The sequence below is a fragment of the Pogona vitticeps genome, chromosome 13, assembly GCF_051106095.1.
Source record: "Pogona vitticeps strain Pit_001003342236 chromosome 13, PviZW2.1, whole genome shotgun sequence".
Classification (NCBI taxonomy): Eukaryota; Metazoa; Chordata; class Lepidosauria; order Squamata; family Agamidae; genus Pogona; species Pogona vitticeps.
The window spans coordinates 17,145,739-17,164,051 of NC_135795.1; the positions used below are offsets into that span (position 1 = coordinate 17,145,739).

The window sequence follows — 18,313 nt, forward strand, 5'->3', positions numbered from 1 at the left end:
GTTCAGCTATTATGCAAAGATTTTGATTTTCCCCTCTTTAAATCTTGTACTAAAGACTTGCATGTGGTTTTTTATCTGGATTTGTGACAGTACCTGGGATCTACTCCTTAATTGTATTAATCGATCTTGAAGTTGATGTCCTATTGCAGTGGTCCCCAATTGATGTGCTATTGCAGTGCTCCCCAATCTTGAGCCTCCAGATGTTCGTGAACCACAGCTCCCAGAAGCTTTCGCCGCCACCTCTGCTGGCCAGTCTTTCTGGGAGTTGAAGTCCAAGAACATCCGGAGGCCCAAGGTTGGGGACTACTGCCTTATTGTTAAGAGTGGAGAGCCTCTGAATAATGAATACTGGTATGTAAAGTTGTAAAAATCAAGAAAGAAGGGAATGGGTAGGGCAGTGTTTGCTGTTCTAATCCTTAAGTGGTTTCAGCAGACATAGCTAGATTTCTGAAAATACCATGATGGACAGAGATTACAACTAGAAGTGCTTTCTATTGTGCTTCCTTTCTTTTTGTGCTTCCTAGGAGCATGGCAGTTAATGGAACATCAATAAACTGGTTTCAAATCTTGGATGAAAGTTGAGTTATTAGAAAAATACACACTAAAAATAATCTGGTCAACACCTTTTAATTAATATTCATTTTCACTTATCTCTTCATGGTTTTAAACTGAATTTATAGGTGCCTTGTGTCCAGTAGTCTATAGAGAAAAGAAAACTGAACAAATGTAGAAATTACCTGACTGTTTTTTCACTAACGAACTGTGAAAGGTTATGAACAGTGATGTTAACTGCCCCTTGCATGTTTGAGTTCCAAATGAAAATCCTGTTTTTGAAGAACTTTATAGCATAACTACCCTTTAACAGCTTCCAGAAGCATTTGTTCTAATATCTTATATTACACTTTCTCACAGTGTTTAAGTATTGTGGCGCTGTGGGCTAAACCGCAGAAGCCTGTGCTGCAGGGTCAGAAGACCAAGCAGTCGTAAGATTGAATCCACGCGACGGAGTGAGCTCCCGTCGCCTGTCCCAGCTCCCGCCAACCTAGCGGTTCGAAAGCATGCAAATGCGAGTAGATAAATAGGTGGGAAGGTAAACAGCGTTCCGTGTCTAAATCACACTGGCCATGTGACCACGGAAAGATTGTCTTCGGACAAACGCTGGCTCTATATAGTATCGTGCATATCGTGCAGCAGTATTGTACCAAATTTCACATCTCTATATGTTGGAAATAATGTCTAAATTGATTTTGTAACTTGATGCATTTTGGCACCAAACATTGTTCCATTTGAGCTACACCAGCAGTAGGATTTGGGATATAGTGGTATCTAAAGTGGTATGTTTCCAGGCATACATAATGTTCTTCATATTCAGAGTTGCGAGTCAAAAAAGATAGGATGCGTAAACAAATTGGAAAGGGGAAAGATAGTGAGGAAGAGAAGGGTGAGTTCCAGGACAGTGGATGCTTACTCCTAGAGTTTATATCTGTATAACCACTGAACCTTCCTTCATGAACCCTTCCCCTTGCAATCAGGTGAAACTAAGACACTTCTATAAGGATGTTCTGGGCTTTGATTCTGATCAAATGTCCTACAAATAATAGGTACTGTAATTATTTTAACTGCTATTTCAACCCTAAATTTTATACAGTTTCATACGGTTTTTGTATTTGCATAGTCAATTTTTTTAAAAAAATTAACTATTACTATGTTTTTTCTTCTTTAGGGTTGCAGAGTTCTAGTTGATGCACGGGACAAACTAGGCATCCCTTGGCAATACACAGAAAATGAGAAGCATGGAATGTTCTTAATGGCATTTGAAAATAGAGCTGGGATGCCAATTGAGCCTTCTCTGTTCCAGTTATATGTACCTGCTCTGACTGGCCTGTGGATGGATTCTGGAATCAAGGAAGCTTTCAGTCGTCGAAGTGAATATCAGCTGGTGAGTATTAAATGGTGTGATGAGCAAAGAGCGTGGCTCATCAAAATATACTAGAATTTTCTTTCATTTTAAGAGCAGCTTCCTAAAATAAATGTTCTGTTCACTATCAACTAGTTATAAAAATGCTGTAAATCTCAGTGGACTGGTGATGGGTGATAAGCCAAAGTAAAATATAAAAACCTGTGGTCAGTAACAAAAAGGGCTACAAGAAGCATAGTAAATATGAGATGCAAGTCTTCCAAAGAGGTACATTTGTCTGATCCTTTATTAACATCCTTACAGTTACATTTTCTTTTTTACAATTACTTCCTTAGCATGTGCTAAGTATGATAAAATTCACAAAGCAGCTTGCTAAAATCTGGTAATTATTTTAAAGGTGTTTTAACTATGTGTAGTCATTGCTGGCTGGATATCTTAGTGGTTTAAGTATCTGGTTGTGGAGCCAGAGGCTGGGAGTTTCATTCCCTACTGTGCTTCCAGAAAGAAGAGCCAGCCTGTCATAGGCAAGCTGCATCGTCCCAGTGTGTCCTCAGAAGAAGGGAATGGTGAAATGCTTCTGTATGTTTTGTACCTAGAAAACCATGGAAAGGGTTATCATAAGTCAGAATTGATATGACAGCACACTATTATTATTATTATTAGTAGTAGTAGTAGTAGTAGTAGTAGTAGTAGTAGTAGTGGTGGTAGTGGTAGTAGTAGTAGTCATTTTGTAACTGAATGATTTCTGCTTACCACAAAGTCTTCTTTACTTCAAGTCTATACCATTTATACATTTTCTTACAGGGTTCTGTGGATTGGATTCTTAGTTTTCAGTGATGGACGAGTTTTGTGAGGTTAAAACATAGGCAGAAATTGACATTTTTCTTTTACTAACCCTTATCCTAATTGCTGTTGCTGAAAATATGTGTTCAAAATTAAGAGATTCTTTAATTTGTCACTTGAATCTTTAGCTGGGTCTTTTTGCAAAGATTTAAGGCATATTGTAAACTCCGGTTTTAAGGCGTAACAAATGGCTTTCCGTTTTGCTTTCTAATGCACTACATATTTAAAGTTAAAGTAGAACTCTTTTTGGCACCTCAAGAGAAAGAGAAGGGCAAAACTTCAATCATAAGCTAAATCTGTAATAAAGCTGTCCTGTAGAACAGTGGTTCTTAACCTTTGTTACTCAGATGCTTTTGAACTGCAACTCCCAGAAACCCCAGCCAGCACAGCTGGTGGTGAAGGCTTCTGGGAGTTGCAGTCCAAAACTCCTGAGTAACCCAAGGTTAAGAACCAGTGCTGTAGAACACAACTCAGTTACTGGCCTGAAAATGGATCCACCCATTCATGCCACCATTGATTTTCAGCTTCTAGGCTGCACTCAGCATGGTGGATATAAATTGTTTTAGCATCGTTTTGGAAAAGAAGTATATAATTGTGATGCAAGTATACTTTTCTAGTTCACAGTGATAAGTTTTCAATTATAGAGAAAATTGGACATTTAAAATTTTGCATAGAAAATAATACACAGAGTTTTGTGGAGCAAATTCTAAAAGCAGAAGTCATAATGTCCTTCTTTGTAGTGATAAATTAATAATTTGATTTTTATCCATAACCTTAGGTGGGTGAATATCTTGATGCATGATTTTGCTAAGACCTCAGGAGCTTTCTCTAGATATTGTTTCCATTCTGTTTTATACCTAATGTACTACAGTTCTGGTGCTGAAACTTTGCCTTTGGTTCTAAGCCTTTCAGCACTGTATGGGTGGATTCTATAGTGGCAGTATATTTTTGCTTCCTTCTCCCCTAAAGTGCACTAACTAGCTTCCTCTCATCTGTGTCTCCTGGTAAGTCCCACTGTCTCTTTTATGCAAGGAAATATTTGTGTGACAAAAGCTTCATTGTACATTGTGTAGCTTGCATTGTCAGATTTTGGTCCTTGTTTGCTGGTAGGGCAGTTGTAAAATAAGAATTTGTGGTGGATATCAACTGTCTCCAGCCTCCATACTGTTCAGTTTCCTTTATTTGAAAGGAAACTACCTGCACGCATATGCTACTGGTAGAAGCATTCTATATTTTTCAAAATAGTGATGGTATAGTTATCTCATTGCTCATATATAATCTTTCAGCTGTCAGGAGTCTGCAGGCAGCCATGACTAGTTTGTTTTTATAATTTTGATCTACCTGGGATGGAAGGGAATCTGTAATACTATACTAAAGGGAAACACAAGCAAAAGGGAATCCCAAAAGTGTAGACAAAAGAAATGAAAGAATAACAAAAGCTTAATGGATGCTCAGAAAACAACAATTTGTTGTGACGTGCGATATGTCCAAAGCATTCTGAATAACTGTCATCAGAAGCATGACACAGCTGTACAACAGCACTTCATTTGGAGTTGTCTGTTTGGCAGGCTTTTGCTGACAATCATTGAAGTTTCTTTCAAGCAGGAAGATGATAGATGAAAGAAGGATATATACGCACACACCCATTTCTTGCAACTTTGTATTCCATTATGCCTGTGTATTAATCCCATCAGTTACAGTCGAACACTTACTATTGCAGCCAAGAAACCTTCATATTCTGGATGCTCATTTTGATGCTTCACAAACTTCTTTGTCTAGAAGAAAGCAAGTCGTTGTTTAACAATCTTTTTAAGCACCGTGACTGTACCTCAGAACCCTTGCAGTTTTTACCTTTTGAAATTTAAAAACTGGGCTTAGTGATTTAATGACAGTGAGTGTAATGAACAGTCTGTACATTCCCATTAGGAAATGTTGGCAGCTGATGTGAGAAATGATGGAGGAAACCACAAATCAAACTCTTGCTGAGCCAGGACCAAACAGTGGTAAAATCACTAGCATAGTCTGCTCTTTTTTTCAGTCTGGCGGGGAAAAAAGCTCTGATGTGTGGAGATAAAACTCAGTCCAGTGGGAATGTCTTGGCTCTGGATGAAACAACTTATGCATGACTAGGCAAGAATTCAGTTGGCAAACCTCAAAAAAATCTGTAATTATTGTGAGGTAGCCAGGTTAGAAGTCTACCCGAGAAAGGAGAATGGGGAAGGACAGTTTCAACCCTGCTATTCATGGGAAGAATGACAGAATCCATGTGAAAACTATGATGTACCTAGTCCTCAAGTATAAGGCTGGTGCACTTAAGTCTTGTGACATTTGCAGTATTGACTCTTATTAGTTGTCAAATGCATCTGGGTGTGAGATTAAATAAATATTTCAAATCACTGGCTGTTAGTGTCACCGTCCTAAGCACCTGTGCTTAAGTTTTGGATTATTTTCACTGTGGCAACACTACAGTATATGCTTAAATATTGCATTTATTTATTACCTTTTTATCCTGTCTTTCATTCAGAAAACATCAGCTAATATACATGATTTCCAGCCTCCTCTCATTTTATCCCCAAAACAATCTTCTGCTGTAGGAAAGGCTGGGAATAAGTGACTTGCCCAAGCACACTTGGTCTGCTTCATAGCTGAGTTGCGATTTGTAGTTGACATGGCCGACAGTAAGATACTGTGGCAATTACTTGAATTCTAATTTAGCAGGACTTGATCATGGTCTATAATGAGAAGAGTGAGCAAACATGTACATTTTGCAGAATTCTTCATCTGTTGCTGTTGTTCCACATGCTGCTCTTCATTCTGATTAAGAGTTCTGAAAATTGTGAAACTTTGCTCAGTGCATTATGGCAGCTGACTTGGGCCTGACAAGGGAGTCGCCAGACTCTGGGGTTGATTAGTTTTTGCTTATGAAGCACAGTCAGTTTTTGTGACTTGAAAAGTTAATCACAGGTGCAAAAGAAGAGGAATATTGACTAGGGGGAAAGTTTATTAAGCAACATGAAATAACAAATCTGTGTAAATATCTATCTCAACATTTATTTTTCTAGTTGATGGTAAGAATTTGCTCTAGGTAATTGGTGTAATACTCTGTTCATCTGAAAGTCATTGGGTTATGATGGTAGTAACATCTGATCAGTTTTTAATGGCACAATTTTAACATGTAAACAACGCTATAGATCACAACTGCTGATCAGAGGGGGAAAGCTAGAGTTTGGGTTTTGGTTTGATTTTCTGTGTGGAATCCTCTGGGCTGCCACAACTACAAAAAACAAAACTGAAGGTATAAAAGCTAATATTTTTAGAAACTGGTGTTTATTTTAATGTTAATGTAACCTGTTTGGAAAGCAAACTGATCCTTCTAGAACCTGATTGGATTGAGGGCCACAAAAGAGCAATCCTGTTGATATAGATCAACGTGCCCTCCTGTGCAATTCAGATTTCTGCTGCTCTTGCATTCATATTCATGCAAGAATACGCCTCCTGTGCCAGATGAAGTATGAAGGTTATACAGTACTGTATTGAAATTAATTTTTAAGCCACCTTGGTTTAATAGTTTCCTCTTAGCACAGGGATCACTTGGTTTCTCACCATTCATCTCAAAACAGTGTGGGATGTGTTGTCTTTTATTGTGCCAACTCAGTTGTTTTAATAAGAACAGATGTGGAAATTTCAACTTAGACTTACTGAACTGGGTTTGGATATCCTGTTCCTACAGTATGTATTTTGCTTTTAACAGAGGAATTCATATATACCCTTTTATTTGTGTCAGCTAAGCCTTAATAGCACCTGTCTTAGCTTTTGTAGGGCACTCAGACTCTACATGCTTTTAACAGTATCCCACAAGTGTGTTCCAGGTAATCTGGACCACTTTGTTATACTAGTGCACGGGGAATTATATTTCTTTTTAATAAGGTGTCATTCGGGCTTGTAAGAAAATGTAATTTATAAGCTTCCTCAACAATGCTTTCCTTTTTTAAAAAAAAAAATTATTCTGCTGTTGTGCTCAAAATGGGATTTAAAACTCATCATTGGTGTGTATTATATGTATATGTTTGATTCAGTAACTATACAGCATTGCATGTCTAAATCCCAGACAAAAATCTGAAAATTGACCTCCTTCTTAGGCCACCAGTTTCTCACATCAGATTTCAAAGACTGTTCTGTTCTGTTGGTGGTACATCGATCACTAACCTCAGCCAGTGCACTGGAATTATTTGGACTTGTTCACTTAAGAGGCTTCATACATATCTGCAGTTACATGTTTCATAGCTAATAAAGCAATGCTTGAACAAATGGGGTGGTATACAAATCGGATCAAATAAATAAATAAATCTACTGTCGTGTATCCATAATTATTTCACTTAGATTGAGTCCTTTATAAAAGGAAGATGAGTTCATTTCCCCCCTCTGGTTTGCAGTTGCCTTCAAAGAAAGGAAGCTACATGTGATGCAACCGTTTAATTGACTTGATCATGTATTTGTGTGAGAGAGAGTGTCTGTAACTCCCAGAAACATCCTTCATCCTGTTCTCTGAGGAGGTGGAAACATTGCTTTGAATAATAATTTACTGACACCTTTCAAATGTCTTCTCTGTGTGCTGCATTGATTTCTGCAATTTAGACTGTGGCTGACTTGTGCTTCATTTGGCTTTACTCCTGAACAAACTGTCAGTATGTGTCCTGAGAGGGTAGCTTGCCCTACCGCATCACCAAAAGAAGCTGCTTAACTGAGCTCCATTTATTCATGTAAGTCTGGCGAGTAAACTTAGAAAACTTTTAGCAAGAAAAGTGTATAATAGATTGCCTTATGCGACATGTTTTGTCTTGGAACTCTAATACCTTGCATCCTTCTTGGGTAACATTGCTAGTCCAACAGAAAGAATACTGCAGCTTTGGTTGCTTCTGTGTCATTCAGTATCACTTTTAATTGGCATCTGAGTTGTGTTCTTTGGAATATCTTGGTGTATGTATATTTTATTGTTGCCTTGCAAACCAGCATTGTCACACTTGTATAAGTGTAAGATTCTTGAGATACATGAAAATAATCAGAAATAGAGTTTTTGATACTGAAAAGTGGGCTGTCCTTAAATAGAGCGAATGGGGCAAATACATAAATTAAGGCTGTATTCTCTCTTCTTTTTACGCCTAGAGTGGTCGAAATGACTAGATAGGTGGGGTATAAATTCAATAAATAAATAATTCAAACTAGACAGATTCACTCCTCATTACTTGCAAGACAGATCAGGCAATAGGGATTCAAACTGTACAGAATGGGTCACAGTTTGAGTGAATGTATGCATTCAACTCTCAACCTGGTTAGCAAAATTCTGGTGGAGGCCCAAAATGCATTTGCTGAAGCTAGTGCACCAACTGCCCCATTCCTGGAGATGTGTGACACATGCGTTGGTTATAGTAATCAGCTTGAATTACTCTAAAACAGGAGCTACTCCTGGAAAGTGTTCATAAATTTCAGGTGCTCTAAAGTAACGGCTAAACAGTAGATTGAGGCAAAGAACATGCTATGGCAGCTTATCTGGCACAAGTCATGGTACTGGCTGTAACCCATAAACCTCATTGTGACCAGCACAGTATGACCTTCCACACAAGCATGTTGCTTGGGTTTTGACATGTTTGCAAGAGGCACTTCCTGTCCTTTCCATCAAACCCAGAGACACCTTTGATGGGACAGGATAACTGGCTTTGTTCACCTGGTTGTGAAATTCTCTGTGAAGGGGGCCTTGGCAGTTAAGCTTGATTATAAAAAAAGGTTTTTAATCCTGGTAGATGGTTCCATATCTACTTGACTTTTTTTGCTTGTAAAGTTATTCTGTTTTAATCATTCGACTCTCTATGTTTTTAACCTGGTTTGTTTCATTCTTTTTATTGTTAGCTGTGCTTAGTATCATTTTGGGAGAGAAAAGTGTGGTGGAAACTAATAAAATCAATAAAATGATTGAAGTTCCCAGAAAACTTCTTTTAAACCGTTCTTTTTCCATAAGAATAGTAGTTCTTCTTCGTGGCCTCTGTGAATACACACATATGGGTTTAGTCTGCGCCTGCGCTGACATTCTCGGAGCATTCCAGAGCTAAAAGTAACAATTTTATGGTATGATCCCCCATGAGGCACAAGCTCCTCCCACCCAAGATTCCCCTCAGTTCCTTTTTTCCGCCGTGCTGTAAAGTTCTACAGAGCATAGAGCTATTTCCACAGGGGTTTTTTCCCCTTAGCTTATTGATCAGTTCCCTCTAAATTGGATTCTTTCCCTTCTCAATTATCTAATCTATGATCCCCCGTGAGTTGTTTTCTTTTTTGCTTGCCAGCTACTTGGCTTACCCCCCTCCCCCACACACACACTTCAACTGTTTGCTTCTTTCTCTTTTCCCGCCTTTTTCGGCCTACTCATTTTGACTCTCAGGCACATTAATGATTTTCTGCCTGAGTAAGCTACATCTTACCCAGTTAGGTGTAGGCCGCAGTAGGGGACCCGACAATGCCAAGGAGTCCTTAAAATCGAAGTCTACATCAACAGAGGAATCCTCGCCAGAGGCTAGCGAATTTGCCTCTGAGGAGACGACGTGCCAGCTCTACCTGCACAGACTTCGGATCGCCTGATAGCCTCTCTGCTCCAACTGGCCATTTAGTGACTGCGCTACCGTCCAGTCCGGCCGTGGCCCTTTTAGCCCTACATGAGGGCGGGCATTTGACGTTCCAGAGTTGGAGCTTAAGTCTCTCTATCTCATGAGGAGAAGAGAGTGAAAAGGAGGCATGTCTCACCACACCCTCTCTCTGAGCAACCATGAGAGAGACTGGTGATGGATGATTGTTTCAAGGGGCTTGTTCAAGGGACCCTGCAGGAGTTAGGGCTCTGTTGCCCTGTCCCTAGGAGAAGAAGGGCCTCCTGTTGCCCCGGTCACCTTCCCTGACTGTCAGTGATTCCTCCTGACATGGGAAGTACCTCTGTGTGTGAGTGCCGCACACCAACCCTCCTTCGTGCGCCTGCTCATGTAGCTGCGACTTCTGGAGGGAACTGCACGCCGAGGCTGCAGATGTGCCTGCAACATAAGGTAAGGCCTGGGTTTCCCTTTGGGGATGCAATGGGCCCCTTCAGCTCCTGCGGCTAGCCCTGCATGTCAGTGCTTTGCCTGTCTGGGGTAACGCCCTTGGGTGTTTGGTGTATTGGGCCTGCTTTATCAGAGGCCTTGTTCACGTGGCTGCTATTTCCAAAACCAAGTGCCAAGGCAAAAGCTTTCTGGCAGCATTTGACAGCCCTAGTTTGCCTCTGGAAGGTGGGGCTGCAACTCCCACCACTAGCCCTGCTAGTCGGTGATATTCCTGCCTGGGGTAGCACCTGAAGGTGGCTGTTAATTTGGCACAAAACAGCCCTCTTTATCAATGGGCTGGCTCACAAAGTAGCCTGCGGCCCTGTCTCAGCTGCCAGTGCCCGCATAGGCTCATAAGGAAAGGACTCACAAGGGTCCACCCGAGAACCCTGCCACTGTCAGGTAAGTCTGGAGAATTTTCCTCAGGTAGGTCCTGACACACTGACAAGGTTGCGTAGGACCAGTCCCTTTTGTTTGGGATAGGAGCTATGAGCTCTTGGCCACCATCACCATCCCGCTCTACCTGGCATCGTTCTGAGCCATGGGCTATGGAGTGCTTTATGCCTCCACATAGGCTTCACAGGTGTAGTGCTCCCTCGAACTCGGTAGCACAATGTTTGCAGCTTTGACTGAACCTGCTGTTAATCATTCAGCCTTCTCCGTTCTATGACTGTTGAGCCTGTGCTTGGTCAGGCTCATGCTTGGTCAGTCTTCTCCCCTGTTCATCAGGACGGTTTTCCTTATTCAGGATTGGGACTTACATGAGTCACAGGGGGGGTGGAAGAGTTTACAACCAAACTTCCTATACCCCTCTTGGTTGTCGCAGATGGTCGCACTCTTTTACTGTTAACAGATGAGGAGTTCTTTAATTGGCGTTGTTACTTGTTTTGGGGTGCCATGTAGCCATTTACTCCTCTGCCATGGGGGATTATCATCACCACTTATGGAGTTTGGTGGTGCCAACCCTGTGGGTAGCTCCTGTGTACCCTTACAATTCAGGCCTCCCACATCACTAGGAGGCACTGTTGCAGGTGCATCTCGAGTGCACTGCTGCTCAATATGCCTGAAAACCAGTGTCTAAGCAACTGACAGGTTAGGACCTGCCATTTGTTGGTGTATGGCTTTTTAGCCAGAAAAAAGTTGTTATTCTTTATAAGCTGCTCAGGCTCTAGAAGGCGACACAGTCATTGCACTGTAACATCTGCAAGAGCCTGAAGATGTTCCCATCCGCCTACGGCATTCCGGGAACATTAAAAGCCTCAACCCCACAGTTACCAGCCGCCGCCCCTAGACATGTGGGAGGCAGTGCCTTGACCAGCAGAACTGCAGGTAGGACTGCAAAACTGAGCGGTCTTTTTACTTCTCTGTTGTTGACTAATCAGTCTGTTTGACTCATTTCTATTATAGCTACCAGCTTTGCCACGATCTTCGATTTATGTTGAATCCATTAGGATCGACCTCAACATGGAGAAGATTTTTGTTCTTGTTTTTCTCTACCATATCTACACTTCGGCAGGAAAAGATGCTTTCCAAATTCCAATCCATCTCGTGTCGAGGCCCATTATGATCGAGCACGACCGGTCCCGGCTTCGACTTGACTATCTGCCAATTCTGGGCATAAGCTCGGATCTCACTCCTTGAACGAATCTCCATCCAATATGATGTGATCCATTATAATCCTCTGTCACCTTCAGTGTGCTTCTTTTCATTTGCACAGGTCACTTCTCGGTTCACCGCATCCCGTCGATTGGGAATGTAGGAACCGCCTTTTCCAGACCCGGCCATCACTTAGCTGAGCACTTACACTTCAATCACTTCTGCTCCATGTGGCCAACTATCAATCACGATAGGCGCCTACCTAGAGCAATTATGGTCTAAGATTCTACCTCACTTGGAATCCATTAAAACAGCTTAGAAATTCTCACTCTGAGACCATGAGTCTAGCAAAGCAACACAGGATTGCTGCTAGACACGCAAAGAGCTTCAGCTGCTGTCGCATCCTTAGTATCTATAGAAGGCTCGTCTAGTCAGGATCCACTGGCTCATCAAGAAGGCAAAGGACAGAATTGAATGTCTTCCATTACATGGTACCAGTCTCTTCAGTCTTAGACTGGTGACACTAGAAAATTTTTTTACACAGAATAGGAAAACAGCTAAATTATATACGGGCCAACAGCCCTTTCGTCCTTCTTTCGGTTCTACCCATAGTCCATTCAACTATATCTGGAGTTTCAGCCTCCCAGACATTTCGGTTCATAAAAAATGTCACCACATCTCTCAAGGTTACATTATATAATTGTCTTTGTTCCTCTTTGAGTAACGTTAGACTTACTCTTTTGTCTATATCCTCCAGGAAGAGACCTCTGCCTCCTGAACAAACATGCCATATTCCAAGTTCCTACATCTGGCTTATGCAATGGCTTCTACTTCTGTGCTATTATATACATAGAAAGGACAGAGGCATCCATCCCGTCCTTGGTCTCAGAAATCTTTTCATGTGTATTCTACCGTAGGTTTCAGATTCCACCCTCAACACTATTATCTAATCAGTAATTCCTAAGGTTTCACTACCATTTGATTTTTCAACATCTACAAGGTCTTTCAGATGGTACAGGGCATCAGTTTGATAATAACCTTCCCCTGCAAAATATGGACATCTACCTGTACTGGTACTATGGCGTATAATTTTCTTTTAAAAAAAATATATACTAGCAAACATCTCCCCAGATTTATGACCTCCACGGCTTCAGTGCTAAAGTAATACAGACTCAGCCTCTAACCACTCCAATAGTGGTATCTTTTGCTGTTTGACCAAGTAGAGGATCCCTAATCCATGTAACTGCAAGTTCGGTTCTGTCACCGTTGGGAAGTACCGACCTTCGATGTATTCACTGGGGTCCGTACACCGACTACAGGTTTTATTGCTCCTGTGCAGGTGTGGATGGAAACACTGTCGGGGACATTTTCATATGGCAGTGGACAGGGAATCTGCCATAACTCTTCCCTCCGATACCTTTTATTCTACGGATTTTCCATCACCATAATTCCTAATCAAACATGATCCAAATACCTCCTTGATGACCAAGGTAGTCCTAGTTTGCCTGTCTCAGATCGATATAGACAGGCACATGTGAGTTCCCTCTGGTGACTTACCTCCTATCTTTGGAGGGAAGGATGGTCTACCATCCGCATCTATCGGCCATGAACTTGCCAACCTGGAAAATACTCCCACTTTGGCATCAGTCCTCGATCGAGCTCGAAAACCATAAACTCGATGTCGATTTGTAAATAAATGGAATCTTTATTAAATATAATGAAACAAAGAACTACCTTACCAACTTTCTTTGAAACTGTTGCCTACTTGGCTTTCTATTTATGCTTTAAAATGTTATATATCTGCTACTGCTGCCCATTAACCAGATGATCCTGGTACGTAGGACTTTTGTCTCATTCTAGGGTCAAACATCTTTTCACAGGACTCAGTACCACCTGTCCTCCATGTAAACGCATTGTTCCTCAATGGTCTATAGATCATTCTAAATTCACTCATGTGCCCGCCATTCGAGCCCATTTTCTCTTCAAATGCGAAATTACTTACTTTGAACAGCCTTCCTAGTGGCTGTCATATCTGCCAAGGGAACATGGGAAATAGCTGGATTGTGATTCGATCCACCTTTTATTCAATTTTCCTGATAACGTGACTTCCTACCTTAATGTCTCATTTCTGACCTATTCGACTAGTTTTCATGTTTATCTGTGCTTCATCTTACCATCATTCTTCAGATCACCATCATCTCCTTTAGAGCACATGCTCCACAATATTTATGTAAGACGCTCACCAGCATTTTGTCTGGACACTGCCAGAGCTTCTAAACAGATGACAGGCTCTTTTTATGCTTTCATTCTTTTAATTTCGAAAGTCCAGTTTCATCCTATCCATCTCTAGATCGATGGTCCACACTGTATCTATGGCTTGCCAGTGGTCAGACGAGTCACCGTCTAATCAGCTTTAGCCTCGCTCCATGGAGTGCTGTTTACTTTGGCTGCATCCAGAGTAAAATCGAGATTCTTGACATTATCGTGCAGCAATATGATCCATGCCATCTACCTTTGTGGGGCACTATTGGCTACATGTAGGTACATGCAGTAACACTGGATTTGGCAGAAATGTGTTGGCATCCTTCCTACCGTGACGTCCCACCTGCCAATAAGTAAGCTTGCCAGTCACCCATATGTGTGTATTCACAGAGGCCACGAAGAAGAAAGAAAGGTTACTTACCTGTAACCATGGTTCTTCGAGTGGACCTCTGTGAATTCACACTACCCGCCCATCCTCCCCTCTGTCCGTCACGGGTATCTTATTGTTGTATAACTCTCGTGCCCGGCGGACAAATTGCAGGAACTGAGGGGAATCTTGGGTGGGAGGAGCTTGTGCCTCATGGGGGATCATACCATAAAATTGTTACTTTTAGCTCTGGAATGCTCCGAGAATGTCAGCGCAGGCGCAGACTAAACCCATATGTGTGAATTCACAGAGGTCCACTCGAAGAACCATGGTTACAGGTAAGTAACCTTTCTTTTTCAGGTTTACTTTTCCTTTTTCTTCCTAAGTGCATCTTTTCCACCAAGTTTGCAGAAGCATTAACATTGTATTTCTATTATGGTAGCTTAGCTGAAAACATATAAAACAGAATCCAAAATACTGCCCCAGAGTTTCCAGAAATAGCATGGTTGTCTTTCTGTATAATGAAGGCAAAATCTAAAGCTATTTACAATTAGGTATCCCAAAGCTTTGCTGTTATCTTAAGACTATACTGAGGACCTTAATTTCAAAGCAAGCTAAGGCCTAATTTTGAAAGGGAGCTCTTTTATCTCTGTTCATGACGTCAGGAGCCCAAGAGTATCTTGTTTACTGCTCTCTTAACTTGCCGCAGTTTGTTTCCATTATATCCTAGCAGTTTTCATTCTACCTGTCTGTGGATGCAGCTCTCAAAATTTGGATTAATCTGTAGAAAGGCAGCATTGATGTGGAATAAATGTGTTCAGATTCTTGAGCCTGCACACAAAGCCACTGGTAAATTTTGTTTATATTTTGCAGTAAAATATTCAGAGGAAACAACGTATGCCAGCACTATCAACTGTGCTTCTGTATTCTGGTCCTCCATTCAGTTGTACTGTCCTTGCTGTTTTACGGATATAATTTCAGGGTCATGTCTGCATTTTGCACAGATGTATCTAAATCAGTAGCTGGGCGGCTTAATGAGTTTGATACCTGGTACTTTAATCTGTACCATGCCTCGGGGGAGAAGAGCCTGCCTGTGTAATCTTGGGCAAGTTGATCAGTCCCAGAGTGTCCCCAGAAAAAGGGAATGGTAACGCACTTCCGAGTACTCTAAAACTAATGGAATCCATGCCTGAAAATGAGATGTTAATGTTTTGTTTGAGTGGGGGGGGGGAGTGGAGTGGAGTGGAAATAATGAATTTTGACAGTTGAACAATAGAGGCCCATGTAGCAAAAGAGAAGCATTTGAAGAATTTAATCATTTTTAAATGTCTCTTAAAGTACAAAATATTGATTCTTTTCTTCCTAGTTGGAGAGAATTATAACATGTCTTAAAGCAGCATCAAGATAAGTTTGATGTTTCCACAGTTTCTAGGCATATACATCTAATATACTGTACATGCTTGCTTAGAAGATATATTCTCGAGGTCATGTTTGGCTTTTGTATAACAGGGTTTTTATTTATTTTATTTTATTTTATTTTATTTTATTTTATTTTATTGCATTTATATGGCGCCTATCTAGACATAGTCTACTCTGGGCGGCTCACAACATACAAGATAAAAACAATTTAAAATATACACAGATTTGCATTTAAAAAACCAAAAAGATATAAAAAATATCGTAAATTTACAATTAATTTTAAATATATTTTTTAGTATCTGTCAAAAAGAAGAACAGACTTTATAGATTTTCTTGTCCTGAAATGTTTTTTGTGGTTTCTTAATTCTGTTCCACCAGAGCAGCTGGCATTTTTAAATTTTGTTCTGTATTTGCAAGAGGAGCATTGGGAGTTCAGAATGCCACATTATCTTGCTTCCTGTGTGTTCTTTTTTTTTTTTTAAGGTAATTCAAAAGGTACAGATATTCATATAGCAGCATGCTGCTAGTATGAATGTCAGGTCAGAAATATTATTGCATAGGCCTCTAACTAAGAAAAAGTCTGTGCTATTAATAGACATGATAGAAAGCACTCTGCATTCAGAAATATCCAAATAAGATTAAATTTGTGGCCTAATTCTATCTGTGCTGTAGTTATATAGCACATGTACCTGTTGATTTTAACAAATACAATCAATGAGCTGGAGCCTGACAGTCCATTGCTGTGTGTCTTTTAATGGCATTTCCCATAAAGGATTTGCCAAAAGGGAGATAATATTTCATAGATGAATTAATTCTATTTGCTGAATTAACTTAATTCTCTGTAGCTGCCCACAGTGTTTACTTATCTAACCAGTACCGCAGAAAATACGGAATTATAAATAATTTTAAATTTCTGAAGTTAATTTCTATGTCCATTATGTCACTTTATTGTGTTTTGCAAGTCACTACCAAGTTTTGATCTTACACGGTCTCTGGTAACTTAAGCAACTGAGCTTCAAAGGGCGGGATAAAAATCCAGTAATAAATAAAAATAAATAATATAACCAGGAAAACCAGACCAATCCTATGCCTTAGGATAGGACAAACAAATCACAGATGTGGACAGAATAATCCAGTTTCTTATTCTCAGTTGAGAGCAAATTATATTTTTCTGAGCAAGATGAAGGCTCTAAAGTATCTTAGGTGAAGAAAACACGATAATCTGTTACAGCTTCTGAAAATGATTTGTACTTCTTAAAATGAGTATCTGACTTAATGCTTCCGGTGCAAAATTTCTGTAAGTTATCTCAATTTTATCTGTATATGAAATCATAGGGAGTTCATAATTTGGGACTTTTCCTATACAAGAAGATAAGATCTTCAGATATTAAAGACATGAATGATTTTATTCAAATATTTTATTGTGAAAAGTGTATGTGCATTTCAGAATTTTAACCATTCTCCTGCACAATTGATCTTTGGCTGCTTTTTGCATTTAGTTGGTTAGCTTTCTAGAGTTTACTGCTCAGATTTTGAGTGCACACTAAACAAGGTCCTTTATTTCTGTTAAGTGTCACACGTAAAAATGACCGAAGTGTCCCTACAGTCTGCCTTTTAAGACCACAACAGCAAGATGCTCCCTATTGCAAAGCACAAGATAATGAAACTCATAGTAATGCTACGATATGAGACCTGGCTTATTTCAGGCTTGCTGCTCACAGTGCTGGATTCTCCAATTCCCAGATGTGGAATGACTCATTGCTCCTGCCTAGCAAGGGGAACAGCCCCTCCCATGTGGTCTCAGTTGGGAAGACTGACTCAGAGGATATACAGTATGAGAGAGATGTACAATGATAAAATGCATCATCCACACTTTTGTGTTAATTTTTTTAATAGAAGAAAAACAGGGATATTAATGAAACAATAACACTATTTACAACAAAGTAGGTTTGCTGTTGGGAGCAGAGAACCCTGATTTCTCCAAGTGCAATATAGCAATGGGGACTTTTTAAAAAGTTTTTAAAACAATTTATAATTCAGAGCTTTAGTTGCTTAGTCTGGTTGTACTGGCAAAGTATGGCAGGGTAAATACATCTGTTTATCTTTTAATGGTTTTTGCTTTTATAAACCTAGGATTGAACCACAAATATTTTCTTCTTTTAACAGGGTGAATCAGTGAAATATTTCCTGGATAATCTGGACCGGATTGGCCAGTTGGTGAGATTTACTATTTATGTGCCCCCACCCTATTCTTCCCTGTTGTTTAATGTGTGTGTACCTTCTTATATGCTTTGTCTGATACATGTAGATGATATGACAATGAAGGAAACCCAAACATTGATTTTGAGGAAAACAGCAGTGTTAACAAAATTGGGGGGGGGGGGAGTTTTCAGGTTTCTCTACTCTGAACCAAGTTTTCTTAAATGCAGGTTCTTTTTGCAAATCATGTTAGGAAAGCATTAAGATTAAAAAAAAAGATATTTGTCTGACAGAGTAAATTATATGAATGTAGGTCACTGGATGATTCTTGGAAAGGGTCTGAATTGTACGTGTCATCAAGTCAGATTTGTGTCACAGTGTTACCAGCTACCACATACAAGCATGGGACAGATCCTGTGTCTTCTAAAATGTGGTCCAAAAAACAGTGAGCTGGAAAATACAGTTGTTTTTCGAGCAGGAAATGGATGTTTCCCTGGGCTTTATGATTTAAAAAAACGGAATTGAAACACGATGATAAGTCTAGGTGGTTGCTCAAGTTCATTACACACTTTGTGATATACCTCACCATTTTAC

The 18,313-nt window shown here is 40.1% G+C and overlaps 1 protein-coding gene across 1 annotated transcript in view; it reads left to right on the plus strand.

Annotated features, from left to right (window-relative positions):
- The window catches only part of GNA12 (G protein subunit alpha 12), a 35,340-nt gene that overhangs the window by 10,259 nt on the left and 6,768 nt on the right, over positions 1 to 18,313 (plus strand). Inside the window, exons 2-3 of the mRNA XM_020802400.3 lie at positions 1,724 to 1,939; positions 17,687 to 17,737. Of these exons, the coding sequence (XP_020658059.3) occupies positions 1,724 to 1,939; positions 17,687 to 17,737 (267 nt within the window). The remainder of the gene's footprint in view (positions 1 to 1,723; positions 1,940 to 17,686; positions 17,738 to 18,313) is intronic.